The sequence below is a fragment of the Cetorhinus maximus genome, chromosome 4 (assembly GCF_964194155.1).
Source record: "Cetorhinus maximus chromosome 4, sCetMax3.hap1.1, whole genome shotgun sequence".
Classification (NCBI taxonomy): Eukaryota; Metazoa; Chordata; class Chondrichthyes; order Lamniformes; family Cetorhinidae; genus Cetorhinus; species Cetorhinus maximus.
Genome location: NC_135882.1, coordinates 170,122,955 through 170,140,049, shown reverse-complemented (window position 1 = coordinate 170,140,049; position 17,095 = coordinate 170,122,955). Strand labels below are relative to the sequence as shown.

General features: G+C 44.3%; 2 protein-coding genes across 2 annotated transcripts in view; both read left to right on the top strand.

Annotated features, from left to right (window-relative positions):
- The window catches only part of LOC144680024 (uncharacterized), a 147,638-nt gene that overhangs the window by 69,893 nt on the left and 60,650 nt on the right, over positions 1-17,095 (top strand). The window lies entirely within an intron of this gene.
- Positions 55-17,095, top strand: part of pop1 (POP1 homolog, ribonuclease P/MRP subunit) — a 77,014-nt gene continuing 59,973 nt past the window's right edge. Inside the window, exons 1-3 of the mRNA XM_078541107.1 lie at positions 55-179; positions 3,923-4,090; positions 13,209-13,376. Of these exons, the coding sequence (XP_078397233.1) occupies positions 3,925-4,090; positions 13,209-13,376 (334 nt within the window). The 5' untranslated portion in view covers positions 55-179; positions 3,923-3,924. The remainder of the gene's footprint in view (positions 180-3,922; positions 4,091-13,208; positions 13,377-17,095) is intronic.

Genomic DNA, 17,095 nt, shown 5'->3' with positions numbered 1-17,095 from the left:
CCGCCCACCCCACCTCCGCGCAGCCGCAGTGCTTGCCCCGTCGCCTGGAGGAGGGGTTTGAGCCTCCTCACGTGGTTGACGGTTGGTCTGAGTCGGCTCGCGCGGTCCACTGCCTGACTGCGGTGTCCGGTATCTGAACGGAGAACTGCGGTCAAAAAAAAAGTCGGGAGCCTCGGTAGGTTTTTGTTTGTAAATGTGACCGGATTCGGCAGATCATTTCGGATGTTTTCCTGATAAAATACGGTTACGAAACTGAGATGATTGCGGCGTCCCTGGTGTAGGGTAAAAGCTGCTCCAATATCCGTTCGTTGACGCACTGCGCATGCGGCTAACACATTCGCGCAGGCGTGGTGCTGCCGCAGCGGTTCCGCGCACGCGCCTTGATCCTGTTGCCGGCTGCCCATTCGTCACGCATCACCTTAAAGCGAGAGTGTTGCAGGACATCAGATTCTCACCTGCTGCCTGTCTGTCTGTACCTGCCCTTTGGAGATAGCAAGCGCAGGGTGGGGAAGAATACAAATACAGCTCTGAGTGGAGGTTAGGTGATGATTCTCCTAAGAAGGAGATGCTTAATTGGGACTCAAATATGAGAGCTAAATTTTCTTTTGTTGTAATTCTTTCATTGGGATGTGGGTCCCTCTAGCTGAGCCAGCATTTACTGTCCATCCCTAGTTGCCCTTGAGAAAGGCAATAGTGAGCTGCTTTCTTGAACCGCTGCAGACCATGTGGTGTAGGTACAGGTGCTGTTAGGGAGGGCGTTCCAGGATTTTGACCCAGCGATAGTGAAGGAACGGCGATATATTTCCAAGTCAGGATGGCGTGTGGGTTGGAGGGGAACTTGCAGGTGGTCATATTCCCATGCATCTCCTGCCCTCGTTCTTCAAGGTGGTAGAGGTTGTGGGTTTGGAAGATGCTATAAATGATCCTTGGTGAGTTGCTGCAGTGCATCTTGTGACCACTGTTGGTAGTGGAGGGAGTGGATGTTGAAGATGGTGGGCGTGGTGTCAATCAAGTGGCCTGCTTTTTCCTGAATATTGTCAATTTTCTTGTGGTGTTGGAACTGCACTCATCCAGGCAAGTGCAGAGTATTCCATTTGTGCCTTGTGAACAGGCTTTGGGGAGTTGGGATTTAGTTACTTGCTGCAGAATTCCCAGCGTCTGACCTGCTCTTGTAGCCACAGTATTTTATGGCTGCTCCAGTTCAGTTTCTGGTCAATAATAACCCCCAGGATGTTGACAGTTAAAAGCCTTTAACAGAAAGTGGTTAACAAATAAAATAAAATTGCTAGAAAAACTCAGCAGGTCTGGTAGCAGCTGTGGAGAGAGAAACAGAGTTAATGTTTCAAGTCCCTCGTATCAGCACCACATTTTGGCACTGCTGCCTGCAGCCTGAGTGCAAATTGGTCAGTTTTACAACTTGCTCACAATGGCTGTTGCAAAGGTCACTAATAGAATCTGCAAATTACTAATTAATATAAGCTTATTCCATTTACCTTGTTCCCCTGTCTTTCCAACCCTGGATTGTTGAGTACTCACCAATGGTTGCCTGAGATTGCAATTTTAAATATCACATTAAAGGCTAAAATCCTTGCTTTTCATCTGTGACAACAGAATACTGCAGGGATTTTTTTGTGTATGATTGTTGTGTTGCAGTGTGCACTGTATAAAGAGTGATCAGCCATGGCCCCATTGAGTGGAGATACAGGCTTGGAATGGCTAAATGACCTACTCCTGCTCCTGTGAATGGAACAAGGGTCAAGGGCCAAGTTGTTCTGTATTGTTTTATCTTTATTGCATAATTTAATGAAATATTCATTAAACACATTTAAACTCTGCTTTAGGCTTGGAAGTTTGTTTATCTTAAAGATGCTGAATGTCCTTCTCTTTGATTTGTAATTATTATACAGTAAATAGCTGAAGAACTTAGGAACAGGAGTAAGCCATTCAGTTAGATCATGGCTGATCATCTACCTCAATGCCAGTTCCCTGCACTATCCCATATTCCTTGATATCATTAGTATCCAGAAATCTTGTCACAGAATTACAGTGCAGAAGAGGCCTTTCGACCCATCAAGTCTGCACCGACACGTGAGAAACACCTGACGTGCCTACCTAATCTCATTTCCCGGTACTTGGCCCATAGCCTTGAATGTTATGACATGCCAAGTGCTCATCCAGGTACTTTTTAAAGGATGTGAGGCAACCCGCCTCCACCACCCTCCCAGGCAGCACATTCCAGACCATCACCATCCTCTGAGTAAAAAAGTTTTTCCTCACATCCCCCCTAAACCTCCTGCCCCTCACCTTGAACTTATGTTCCCTCGTGACTGACTCTTCAACTAAGGGGAACAGCTGCTCCCTATCCACCCTGTCCATGCCCCTCATAATCTTGTACACCTCGATCAGATCGCCCCTCAGTCTTCTTTGCTCCAACAAAAACAGCCCAAGTCTATCCAACCTCTCTTCATAACTTAAATGTTTCATCCCAGGCAACGTCCTGGTGAATCTCCTCTGCACCCCCTTCAGTGCAATCACATCCTTCCTATAATGTGGCAACCAGAACTGCACACAGTAGTCCAGCTGTGGCCTCACCAAAGTTCTATACAACTCCAACATGACCTCCCTACTTTTGTAACCTATGCCTCGATTGATAAAGGCAAGTGTCCCATATGCTTTTTTCACCACCCCACTAACATGCCCCTCCGCCTTCAGAGATCTATGGACACACACGCCAAGGTCCCTTTGTTCCTCAGAACTTCCTCATGTCATGCCGTTCATTGAATACTTCCTTGTCAAATTACTCCTTCCAAAGTGTATCACCTCTCACTTTTCAGAGTTAAATTCCACTTGACCATCCCGTCTATAACTTCCTGTAGCCCAAGACACTCAACCTCACTATTAACCACTCGTCCAATCTTTGTGTCATCAGCAAATTTACTAATCCTACTACCCCCATTGATTTCTGTTTTGAATATGCTCAATGATTGAACTTCCACAGCTCTCTGGGGTAGAAAATTCCAAAGATTCCCCACCCTCTGAGTGAAGAAATTCCTTCTCATCTCAGTCTTAATCTCAGAATAAGGAGCAGGCCATTTATGTTCACTGATTCTAGACTCACCAGCCAGGGGAAAACTATTTTTAAAGTCATACAAATGTTTTGAAACTAGATATTTTCAAACATTTTTGATTACATACTCAGTAAGTTATAATAGCACACCCTTATCCAGCTAATGTAACAAAAATGTTTGTATTTTTTGGGTAGTGAACAGTAATTTCTGGACTCTGTGTTCATCAGTGATTGATTGGTTTTTTTTGTTGCCATTCTTGGGGTATGGGCATGCTGGCAAAGCTGGCATTTATTGGCCATCCCAATTGCCCTGAAAAAGTGACGATGGTGGGCTGTAATCATTATACAGTAAATGCCTGCAGAACATAGGAACAGGAGTAGGCCATCCAGCCCATCAAACCTGCTCTGCCATTCAGTTAGATCATAGCTGATCATCTATCTCAATGCCAGTTCCTTGCACTATCCCATATCCCTTGATGTCATTAGTATCCAGAAATCTATTGATTTCTGTCTTGAACATGCTCAATGATTGAACTTCCACAGCAGTCCATGCAATAACGGCTGAAAGGCTAGGCCGTTTCTGAAGGCATATAAGAGTTAACCATCTTAGAGTAAGACTCAAGTCACACAGGCTGGTCGAGTAAGAACAGCAGGTTTCCTTCTCTGGAGAACATTTGTCCACAGGTAAAAATCTTTTATATGCATCTTCCAGTGGTGTGTACACATAGAAAAATATTTTCTCCAATAACTGCATCTTTGGTTTAATTATGGTGCAGCAGCTTGCAGAAGTGCATTTATTATACTTGTGTGTCAATTTTGTTATGAAAGTGTGTTAATTGCGTTTTCTTTGTGAAGCCATGTCAGGAGTCAATCGGAAAGAAAAGAAATATGCCAAGTTGATGAGAAACCAGCCCAGCAATATCACCTTTACCTCATCTGATCCAGGGGCTGGCAGATCTGGAATGGGACCATTCGAATCACAGACCGATAATCCACATTATGGCTGCTTTACACGTCATCAAGGTAAAAAAATATTTGTAGAATCTGAAGTTTTGAGCAGGATGTCCTTGATTTATGGGTAAAAAATAAAAGTACTAATCCACTCATGTTGGTAAAGTCTGTGTTATCTGTATCTAATGGCCTTGCTCCACCCTCTGCACACTCATCCATCCAAGCTGTCTGCTTTTGAGTCTGCAATACTGTGCACTCCTTTCTCCCTTTGTTCCAGCACTACAGACAAAGCCTTTAACCATTCCCACCCCTGCACGCTGGAATTCCTGCTTGAAGCTTAAGCTTAACCTAACTCTCACTTGTTCTTCCATCAACCCCGTTCTCTCTGACCTGAATTAGCTCCCTATCCAACAACACCTCCATTTTCAAATTACTGCATGGCCTTGCATCTCCCCAACCACCTCCAGTCCTACAACTTTCCCAAATTTCTGCACTCTTGTAATTTCCCAATTTCAATCACTCTGTGGTTGGCTGCTTTGCTTTCAGCTGCCTGGGCCAGAAGCTCTGGACTTTTCTCCCTAAACCTCTTGACCAAAAGACGTAAGATGGAGGAGCAGAAGTAGGCCATTCGACCTATCGAGTCTGCTCCGCCATTCAATGAGATCATTGGCTGATCTGATAATCCTCAACTCCACTTTCCTGCCTTTTCCCCATAACTCTTGATTCCCTTACTGATTAAAAATCTGTCTATCCACGCCTTGAAAATACTTAATGACCCAGCCTCTACAGCCCCCTGCGGTAAGGAATTCCACAGATTCACTACCCTCTGAGGGAAGAAATTCCTCCTCATCTCTGTCTTAAATGGGCGACCCCTTAGTCTGATATTAAGCCCTCTGGTCCTAGACTCTTCCAATTTAATTACCCGAACATAAACTGGGACAGTGGTGTTGTAAAGGGCGGAGAGGGGCAGAAGTTCCTGGATTATGTTCAGGAGAATTTTCTATACCAGTATGTGTCCAATCCAACAAGAAAAGACGCGCTGTTGGACCTGGTTCTTGGAAATGAGGTGGGCCAAGTAGATCAAGTGTCAGTGGGGGAACATTTAGGAGACAGTGATCATTGTATTGTACATTTTAGGATGATGATAGAAAAGGACGATAGGTAATCCAGAGTAAAAATAATTAACTGGAGAAGAGCCGACTACGATGGGGCAAGAACAGAGCTGTGCCAGATAGAATGGAATGAAAGATTGGCAGGAAAAACTGTAGCTGAACAAAGGGCTACCTTCAAAAATGAATTGGTTTGGGCACAGTCAAGGTATATTCCATCAAAAGGGAAAGGTAGGGCAAACAAATCTAAAGCTCCCTGGATGAAAAAGGAGATAGAAGTTCAGATAAAGAAGAAAAAATGTGCTTATAACAGGTGTCAGGTAGAAAATACAATTGAGAACCAAGAGGAATACAGAAGGTTCAGAGGGGAGGTGAAAAAACGTATTAGAGAAGCGAAGGGGGATTATGAGAAGAGACTGGCAGCCAACATAAAGGGGAACCCCAAAGTCTTCTATAGGCATATAAATAGTAAAAGGAGCAGGGCTGTTTAGGGACCTAAAAGGGAATTTACACATGGACGAAGGGGCCATGGCTGAGGTATTAAATGAATACTTTTCATCCATCTTTACCAAGGATGTAGGTGCTACCCAGGCATGGTGACAGACGAGGAAACTGTCACTAAAAAGGTTCAAAATTGACCAGGAGGAAATGTTGAATAGACTATTGGTTGACAAGGCACCTGGACCGGATGAGATATATCCAAGGAAGGAAATGAGAGTAGAAATTGCAGGGGCACTGGCCATAATCTTTCAGTCTTTCCTAGAGTCAGAGAGGTGCCAGAGGACTGGAGAATTGCAAACATTGTGCCCTTGTTCAAAAAAGGTTGTAAGGATAAGCCCAGCAATTACAGACCAGTCAGTTTAAGTTCAGTGGTGGGCAAGATTCTAGAAACAATTATTCGGGGTACAGGGAAAAGGCTGGGCAGTAGCACTAGGTCATAATGCTCATTTGAAGAGCCGGTGCAGACATGATGGGCCGAATGGCCACCTCCTGTGTCTTTGTGATTTTGTGACAAGGGGAAACAACCTCTCAGCATCTACCCTGTCAAGCCCCCTAAGAATCTTATATGTTTAAATAAGGTTGCCTCTCATTCTTCTAAACTCCAGTGAGTTTAGGCCCAACCTACTCAACCTCTTCTCATAAGAAAATCCCTCCATACCTGGGATCAACCTAGTGAACCTTCTCTGGACTGTCTCCAATGCCAGTATATCTTTCCTTAGATGAGGGGACCAAAACTGTTCACAATATTCTAGGTGTGGTCTAACTAGTGCCTTGTATAGTTTTAGCAAGACTTTCCTATTTTTATAAAAGCAAAATACTGTGGATGCTGGAAATCTAAAAAAAAAACGGAAAATGCTGGAAAAGCTAAGCAGGGCTAGCAGCATCTGAGAGAAACAGAGCTAACGTTTTGAGTCCATACGACCCTTCTTCAGAGCTGAAGAGAAGTGGGAATGTGTTGAAATTTATACTGTTTAAGTGAGCTGGGGCAGGTGGAGCTGGATAGAAGGCCAGCGATAGGTGGGGACAAAGGGGGGATTGACAAAGATGTCATGAACTAAAGGACAAAGGGAGTGTTAATGGTAGTGGTTAGTGCTAAAAAAGGTGCTGATAGTGGCACAAAGGTAAGAAAGCAGAATGAGATAATAGCAGAACAAGGGTAGCATTGTGTGAAAGAACATGGAACAAGTAACAGATGGCCCTTCAGGGGATGGGGTAGGGGGAGGGAGCAGTGGTGGGGATAAAAAAGGATAGAAAATGGGTTAGGAGGGATAAAACCACGTATAAATGAATAAAAATAAAAATAAGTGGATAAAAAATAAAAATGAACGTAGAAAAAAGGAGATTTAAAAAAAGGGGGTGAGGATGGAGGAGAGAGTTCATGGTCTGAAGTTGTTGAACTCAATGTTAAGTCCAGAAGGCTGTAAAGTGCCTAGTTGGAAGATGAGGTGCTGTTCCTCCAGTTTGCATTGGGCTTCACTGGAACATTGCAGCAGGCCAAGGACGGATATGTGGGCATGAGAGTAGGATGGTGTGTTGAAATGGCAAGCGACCGGAAGGTCTGGATCATGCTTGCGAACAGACTGGAGGTGTTCCGCAAAGCAGTCACCCAATCTGCATTTGGTCTCCCCGGTGTAGAGGAGACCACATTGGGAGCAGCAAATGCAGTAGATGAAATTGAAGGAGGTGCAAGTGAAGCAACGCTTCACCTGAAAGGAGTGTTTGGGCCGTTGGACGGTGAGGAGGGAGGAGGTTAAGGTGTTGCATCTTCTGCGATTGCATGGGAAGGGGATGAGCTGTTGGGGCGATGGAGGGGTGGACCAGGATGTCCCAGAGGGAACAGTCCCTGCAGAATGTTGCTGGGGTAGGTGAGGGGAAGGTGTGTTTGGTGGCGGCATCATGCTAGAGTTGGCAGAGGATGATCCTTTGAATGCGGAGGCTGGTGGGATGAAAAATGAGGACAAGCACCCTTTTTAGCACTAGCCACTACCATTAACACTCCCTTTGTCCTTTAGTTCATGACATCTTTGTCAACCCCTCCTTTGTCCCCACCTATTACTGGCAGTCTATCCAGCTCCACCTGCCCCACCCTCCTTAAACAATATAAATTTCATCACATTTCCACTTCTCAGCTCTGAAAAAGGGTCATATGGACTCGAAACGCTAACTCTGTTATTATTTCCACAGATGCTGGTAGACCTGCTGAGTTTTTCCAGCATTTTCTGTTTTTGTTCCCTATTTTTAGGCTTCATTCCCTTTGAAATAAAGGCCAACATTCAATTTGCCTTCCCTGTTACCTGCTGAACTTGTATGTTAGCTTTTTGTGATTCATGCATGAGGATCCCCAAATCCCTCTGTGCTGCAGCTTTCTGCAGTTTTTCTCCATTTAAATAATATTCAGCTCCTCTATTCTTCCTGCCAAAGTGCATAACCTCACATTTTCCCACATTTATTCCATCTGCCAAGTTTTTACCCACTCGCTTAACCTGTCTATGTCCCTCTGTAGACCCTTTGTATCACCCTCACCACTTGCCTTCCCACTTATTTTTGTGTCATCCAGAAACTTGGCAACAGTACATTCACTTCCCTCATCCAAGTCATTAATATATATTGTAAATATTGTGGCCCCAGCACTGATCCCTGTGGCACTCCACTAGTTACAGGCTGCCATCCTGAAAATGTCCCCCTTATTCCAACTTCTATTAGTTAGCCAATCCTCTATCCATGCTGATATATACCCCCAACACCCTGGGCTCTTCTCTTATTAAGTAGCCTTATGTGTGGTACCTTATCTAACGCCTTTTGGAAATCCAACTATATTACATCAGCTGATTCCCCTTTATCTATCCCCCTTGTTACCTCCTCAAAGAATTCTAATAAATTTGTCAGGCATGATTTTCTCTTCATGAAGCTATGCTGACTCTGCTTGATTATATTAAGCACTTCTAAATGCTCTGTGCTTACTGACATTGAACCGTGTCTGTCATTTTTAGCCTATTTTATCAATATCCCTCTTGATCTCCTTATTTTCACACTCCTTTAGTTTTTGTCATCATTATAGTGCTTTATGAATCACCTCTAATTTTAATTCATTTCTAACAGCTTTTACAGCCAAAAGTTAGCAGTAGTTTAAATGCTTTAATGACTATATTCTGTGCATTAACAATTCGTTTTAAAATAATCCTGTTAGCAAGTTTCTTCCTGCTCACCTCAGCCAGCTCATTTTTCATCTTTCCCACATCTCCCTTAATTCAGTCTCGACAAATATCCATCTTGGCCTCCTCAGGAGGTCCCCAGCATCACAGATGTCAGTCTTCAGCCAATTTGATTCACTCCACGTGATATCAAGAAATGGCTGAAGGCACTGGATGCTGCAAAGTCTATGGGCCTTGGCAATATTCCGGCAATAGTACTGAAGACTTGTGCTGCAGAACTTGCTGTGCCCCTAGCCAAGCTGTCCCAGTACAGCTACAACACTGGCACCTACCCGGCTATGTGGAAAATTGCCCAGGTACGTCCTGTCCTCAAAAAGCAGGACAAATCCAACCCGGCCAATTACCACCCCATCAGTCTATTCTCCATCAATAAAGTAATGGAAGGAGTCATCAACAGCGCCATCAAGCGGCACTTGCTTCGAAATAATCTGCTCACTGATGCCCAGTTTGGGTTCTGCCAGGGCCACTCAGCTCCTGACATGATTACAGCCTTGGTTCAAACATGGACAAAAGAGCAGAACTTCCAAGGTGAGGTGAGAGTGACTGCCCTTGACATCAAGGCCGTATTTGACCGAATGTGGTATCAAGGAGCCCTAGCAAAACTGGAGTCACTGGGAATCAGGGGGAAAACTCTCTGCTGGTTGGAGCCATACTTAGCACAAAGGAAGATGGTTGTGGATGTTGGAGGTCAGTATTCTGAGCTCCAGGACATCACTGCAGGAGTTCCTCAGGTTAGTGTCCTAGGCCCAGCCATCTTCAGCTGCTTCATCAATGACCTTCCTTCCATCATAAGGTCAGGAGTGGTGATGTTCGCTGATGGATTGCACAATGTTCAGTACCATTCGCGACTCCTCAGATACTGAAGCAGTCCATGTCCAAATGCAGCAAGATCTGGACAATATCCAGGCTTGGGCTGACAAGTGGCAAGTAACATTCGCGCAATACGTTGTCAGGTAGTTACCATTTCCAATAAGAGAGAATCCAACCAGTGCCCCTTAATGTTCAATGACATTATCAGCACTGAATCCCCTACTATCAACATCCTGGGGGTTACCATTGACCAGAAACTGAACTGGACTAGCCATATAAATACTGCAGCTACAAGAGCAGGTCGGAGGCTAGGAGCCCTGCAACGAGTAACTCACCACCTGACTCACCAAAGTATGTCCACCACCTACAAGGCGCAGGTCAGGAGTCTGATGGAACTCCCCGCTTGCCTGGATGAGTGCAGCTCCCAACACTAAAGAAACTTGACACCGTCCAAGACAAAGCAGCCCGCTTGATTGGCACCACATCCACAAACATTCACTCCCTCCACCACCGACACACAGTAGCAGCAGTGTGTGCGATCTACAAGATGCACAGCAGAAATTCACCAAGGCTTCTTCGACAGCACCTTCCAAACCCACAACCACTAGCATCTAGAAAGGTAAGGGCAGCAGATAGATGGAAACACCACCTGCAAGTTCTCCTCCAAGCCACTCACTGTCCTGACACGGAAATATATCGCCATTCCTTCACTGTCACTGGGTCAAAATCCTGGAACTCCCTTCCTAACAACACTGTGGGTGTACCAACACCGCATGCAGCGGTTGAAGAAGGCAGCTCACCACCACCTTCTCAAGGGGAACTAGAGGTGGGTGATAAATGCTGGCCCAGCCAGCGAAGCCCACATCCCGTGAATGAAATTTTTTAAAAAAATATAGTTTTTATGCTGTCATATCCAATTTCTGGTTAGGTCTTGGACCTCATTATAATGTAGTCACTGCTCCTATCATTGCCGCCCATCTGTCTATTTGATTTATTTCATCCTTCACAGCTGGATCTATCTTTTAGGTTCAGGATGTGTTGCTTTAAGGTTGCCAATTCTTCCAGGATTTTACGGCCCATTTGCCTCTTAGCTGCTGGTAGGGCAACATCTTCCTCTAGGGAAGAAGCTGGCCCAGCCTGGTAATACATTTCTCATTCTGGACTTTGATTCCATTCATAAGTGCCTGTGGGTTCTTTGTTCCGCCAGACTGGGGACAGGCCTCACTAACTTGGTGGAACAGAGGAGCGTAGGAGCAGGAGTAGGCCATTTGCCCCTCTGCCATTCGAACAGATCATGGCTGTGGATGCTTTGGTAGGCATCATGCTTGGATACCAATGACTTGTTATTAAGGTAAACCCTGTAGAGATGATGTTTCCCCTCCAGTAGTTTCTGGATTGCCTCATTGTTTTCAATGAAAACAATCTTAATGCTCACGAGAAGAACGGCCAAGGCCCTCTAGATGAATGAAGTACACCATATCCCTGAAGGTCACCCAGTCATCTTCCATGCAGTGAGTTTCCGTTTTTGATTTACGTAAGCAACACTGTTGAGTTTCTCAGAGATTTCTTTACGTCTGCTTGTTTGAGTCTTCAGACATTGAGACACTTCTAGACCTTCATACCCTGGGTGTCTGGGGACAGATCTTGATTACTAGCTTTGAAATGATAAGACGGTGGCCAGTCCAGTTAGCACCACACATGGCTTTTGTTACACACACATCCTGCCCGACTCTGTGCCAGGCGATAACAGCCGAGTAGATGATGATGTGTAGAACGGGTATATCCAAGATGTCTTGTTGCAATTATGTGATTAATTGCAACACATCTTCAGCAAGAGGGGACAGTTACTGTTACAACTGCAACCCTGTTTTTTCCAATGACTGCCCCTGCTTTCCCACACTGCATCAACCCTGTCATTAAAGTCACCAAGAATGATTGCTACTGTGTCCAAAGTGAATCAAGGAATGGAGGTCATCATAGAATTTAATCCCTAACTTCATCTGGGTTGGTCCTGCTAGGAGCATAACACTGAGTGCTTGCCTGGTGCCGTGCAAGGGAGCTAAGCATCATCAGATGATCATTAACAACCTTGGGAAAGCAAGTCAGCAACTGACGTGATGGCTCACGACAGCAAAGCCAACACCAACTTTGTGTCTTTTTTTCCACGGCCACTCCAAAGGAATGTGCAACCTGCACCTATTTCATTGAGCTGACCTTTGAGGGTGGCGATCTGGATGTTGTACCTAGCCAGCGCTCTACCGACCAGAATAGTTCTTCTCAGGTTGGTCGGCTGTGGCTTTGTCCAGGAGGTACGCAAGTTCCATGCACTTGTGGTGACCAATGTCATCTTTACTTTCTTTCTTGAAATTGACTTAGTGCCGTGTTGATGGGATCCCAGCCAACTGTGGCCTGCTGGCCAGAGAGATGAAACAGACAGTGTTAGGCACCTTTTCTAGCCCCTTTCTCATATGAGGGAGATGAGCAGTATGGTCCTAAAAAGGACTGCTTAATTGCTCAGGGAGCTGCCAAGTCCCATTTCTTTATTCCAATGAAAAAAGACCCTATGGTCTGACCTCTGAGCTGCCTGGGTGCAGGTTCTTAGCTACAGCTCCCAGTGAATCCACACCTGCCATGTGGCTTGCCCATCTCTACAGAGCTTGTGACAGATGATGGATGACAGGTGATAGATGATGAGGAAAATTGGATTATAATGCAGGAGAGTTGCACATAGTCAGTCTCCATTCTCTTGTCCTGACCTATCTTGGCTCAGAGGCAAGCCGAATCTAGATGGCTCGAGATAGATCCAGATGCAGTGAGTGACCAGGACGTCTTCTGTGTCTTGTTGAGTTCTACATGTTCCACAACACAATGCTGACCCACCTTCAAGACCATTGGACCTTAGATTGGTCTCATCCACCCAGTCCGCCAGAATCAGTCTTCACATGCCATGGTAGATAAATCCCTAAGTTGTCAAGAGTAGGACACCTGATGGCCACCCTCACCTCGTTTGACACGCCTGTTGAAGGGGTTTGCCAGAGTGTGGCTGCATCATATGCTGACAACTGCTTGGAGCCATAAGTGAGAGCTGGGTGAAGATGAGGGCCAATTCATGATGAGCCACTCCAAAGAATGAGGTGAGCCTGCCTCTAAGAGGTGCCACCCTAACCTCTAGTGCATCAGAATCAATCATTGAAAAGCTGGAAATTTTTGCCTTTAGGAATTTGCATTTTCTAAGGTTCAAGCTCAACAAGTTTGATTGAGTACTTGTGAATCTTCTCTGACACCTATTTTAAAAATTTGAAAATTGTTCAGTTGCTTTATCCTGGCACTCGTGTTTGTTCAGTTGTTGATGTGTTCTGTTCGCCTTTCTTTTATTCAAATAGAGCTCTGGAATGTTGCCAGAGAAGGCCACTGAAGCAGACAGTACAAATTAGATTCAGACAGGCAATCGGGTGTGTTTATGGGGAGTAGAGATTGGAGAGATACTGTGTGAAGTCAAATTGTTGGGATTGTGATCTGATTTCTTTTCATATTTGGCCTTTTCTTTGAAAATTTCAGGTGTTAATGGCGATCATGTGCAACAGCAGCAGGTGGGATCTAGTCATCAGCCATCCTGTTATGGTGACCGCCAGAGGGGCTCACATAGAGGAGGTTTCCGAGGGAACCGAGGAAGCTCGAGAGGAAGTTATCGTAGTTATTCTCAAGAAATTCCCAAAGTGATAACTGGTAGGTACTCTGCAGTAAATAGAAGCTTGCCTTTATTATTGCTGGAACAAATAAATTTTTAAAATACCTGGTTCAAAAACTTTCCTACTCCTTGCCTGTTTATTTAATGATGCTCTTGTAATATTGCAGTGAATAGGGTTATGACCTTCGAAAGGCAGCTTGCATTCTGTCAACTAATTGACATCGAATTGTAAATGCCAGTTTTGTTCAGCTTATTTAATTGTTGGATCTTCAAATTATTCAGTAATTTCCCCCCTATTCATATGCCCTTAACACACACAGCCTTCATTTTTCTTCACATAGTGGCTAATCGCTACATGTTGGTCTCCTTCATGTCCTTCCATTGGAGCAATGACAATAAGGGGGTAAAAATTTTGATGCACTGTTGCTTGATGTACATCTGAAGATCCAACACTGAACTGAGATTTGATTTTCCACTCAATCCATTAACCTTAACTGACAAATTGGAAATGATCAATTAATAACAAGCATCTTGGCATGTGCTGAAGAGTAGTGCATTAGGAATGTTTTTCTCGAGTCTAATCAGTAGTTATCACACCTTGATCTTTTAATTTCTTCAATCTTAGTTCTTCTTCAGCTTTGACATTCTAGGACACTCAAACTCTTCTTATTTCAAGTGGAATTCCCAAATCTCCACTGTTGCTGAAGTGGCCTTCAAGAAGTTTTATTTACTGTATTTTTTGGTGTAACCTTTCCCAGTCGACATTTTTTCAGTAAAGCCCAACTCTTGAGATCTGGAGGCACTGGGAAAAGTTCAGAAAATGGCCACTAAACCTGATACTTAGTTTAAGGGCCCTCGATTACCAGGATGGACTTTGTTGAATGTAGGCACGTTCTAATTAGGGAAAATGCAGACTTTGTGGAGATATGATTGATTTTTTAAAAATCATGGTCCAAATGGATAGGGTTTAGAGTTAGATGGTTAGAGGTTCAAGGCACGTAAAGTATAAGTTAATGCTAGGAGATAATAATACAGTTATTATTATGAGCAATATATACTTTGTGTGTTAGGAAGGTAAAATGGTTTCAGTTTCACTTAGGTTTTGTTTATGAATCTTAGTGTCTGGATAGACCTGTGACTGAAAGGTTTCAGGTCTTTAGGGTTTGTTTGTATATATATATTTTTAATGAGGTCTTATAACCCTTGAAGTTAGAGTTGGATTGAAAGTTCAGTGATTTTGGAAAACAAAATATAAAGTAGAAAAGTCACTGTTGCCAAGTGACAGTGATTCAGTGACACACACAGAAAAGATAGGAGTTGAGACAGGGGAGTTCGGTGTGTGTGTCAGAAAGGGAGAAGACAGGGATTGTAAGATCTCTGAGAAGAAAAACTACAAGGCTAGTGGGACAGTATTTAACTGAATAATCAGTTATAGGACTCAGTAAAGTGATCAGTTTAGTAGAGGTGCTGCTGGAAGATGAAGTTTGGGGAACTCATTTGTTTGCTCTTCAGTTGAAGAAACTGAGTTTGGTGTTTTTGGGTGTCTTGGGGAGAGTTGAGAGTTGGTGAGTTAAGTGAATGCTCAGGAATTCACCAGAAGAAAACCGTTGCCAACTGTGCCAGTCCCAAGCAAGAAGCCTTTGTCAAGCTAGTGGTAACTCTTCACTGGTTTACGTGTCTGTAAAGATATTGCTGGAGGAAAGGAATAGTGGTAATTTGAATTGTCTTCTCATGTTCTTTGTATTGCAATCTTTCAACCTTTTTGTTTGGTGTAATATAGTTCATTTTTCTTGTTTTAATAAATATTTTATTCTTTGTATGAAAAGTTAATCAAACTCCTGTGAATTTGTTCTGTAACTTTCCTCCACAGTTTCTTTAAAAAAAAATAGGATCTATCAAGCCAGGTTTCACTCTGGGATCTGACTTGACCAGACTTATGGAATCAGTTTGTGCAGTGAGTGCACAAATTCAGACGCAAGCTTGGGCACGTTCTTATAAGTGGGATAAATACTGACAATTGACAGTAACGCAGAGAGCTGATGATGTCTGTATGTACTTTGAAAGGATGTTTAATGAAGTGCCACAAATTTCTTAGTAAAATTGAAGCCCATGGCACTGAAGGGAAAGTGGCTGTATTGATGCAAAAATAGGAAGCAGACAGAAAGCAGAGTATGTTGGGGAACAGTTTTTCAGTCAGGAGGGTAGGAACATAGTGCTGTCTCCCAGGGATTTGTTTGTGTCAGTGCTCTCTGTAATAAGTTTGCAGATGACATGAGACTCGGAAATATAAACAGGAAGATAATAATGGACTTTAACAAAGACTGGTTAAATAGGCAGATACATGGCAGATGGAATTTAATACAAGTGTGAAGTGATTTGTTTTGACAGGAAGACTGAGGTGAGGCATTATAAACTTTTAAAAAATTCATTCATGGGACATGGGCTTCGCTGGCTGGGTCAGCATTTATTGGCCATCCCTAGTTGCCCTTGAGAAGGTAGTGATGAGCTGCCGTCATGAACCGCTGCAGCCTGTGGTGTAGGTACACCCACAGTGCTGTTAGGAACGGTGTTCAGGATGTTAACCCAGCAACAGTGAAGGAACAGTGATATGTTTCCAAGTCAGGATGGCGAGCGACTTGGAGGGGAACTTGCAGGTGATGTTCCCGTATATCTGCTGCCCTTGTCCTTCTAGATGGTAGTGGCCGTGGGTTTGGAAGGTGCTGTCTAAGGAGCCTTGGTGAATTCCTGCAGTGCATCTTGCAGATGGTACACACTGCTGCTACTGTGTGTCGGTGGTGGAGGGAGTGAATGTTTGTGGATGTGGTGCCAATCAAGCGGGCTGCTTTGCCCTGGACGGTGTCAAGCTTCTTGAGTGTTGTGAGAGCTGCACTAATCCATGCAAGTGGGAAGTATTCCATTACACTCCTGAATTGTGCCTTGTAGATGGTGTACAGGCTTTGAGGAATCAGGAGGTGAGCTACTCGTTGCAGGATTCTTAGCCCCTGACCTCTTAAAGCCACAGTATTTATATGGCTCGTTCAGTTCAATTTCTGGTCAAAGCTAGCCCCCAGGATGTTGATAGTGGGGGATTCAGTGATGGTAATGCATTGAATGTCAAGGGATGATGGTTAGATTCTGTCATGTTGGAAATGGTCATTGCCTGGTACTCGTGTGGCGCGAATGTTACTTGTCACTTGTCAGCCCAAACCTGGATATTGTCCAGGTCTTGCTGCATTCAGACATGGACTGCTTGAGTATCTGAGGAGTCAGGAATGGTGCTGAACATTGTATAATCATCAGCGAACATCCCCACTCCTGATCTTATGATGCAATGAAGGTCATTGATGAAGCAGCTGAAGATGTTTGGGCTGAGGACACTACCATGAGGAACTCCTGCAGTGATGCCTTGGAGCTGAGATGACTGACCTCCAACAACTGCAACCATCTTCCTTTGTGCTAGTTATGTCTCCAACCAGTGGAGAGTTTTCCCCCTGATTCCCATTGAGTCCAGTTTTGCTAGGGCTCCTTGATGCCATACTCTGTCAAATGCTGCCTTGATGTCAAGAGCAGTCACTCTCACCTCACCTCAGGAATTCAGCTCTTTTGTTCATGTTTGAACCAAAGCTGTAATGAGGGTCAGAAGCTGAGTGGCCCTGGCAGAACCCAAATGGGGCGTCGGTGAGCAAGTTGTTGCTAAGCAAGTGCCTCTTGGTAGCACTGTTGATGACCCCTTCCATTTCTTTACTGATGATGGAGA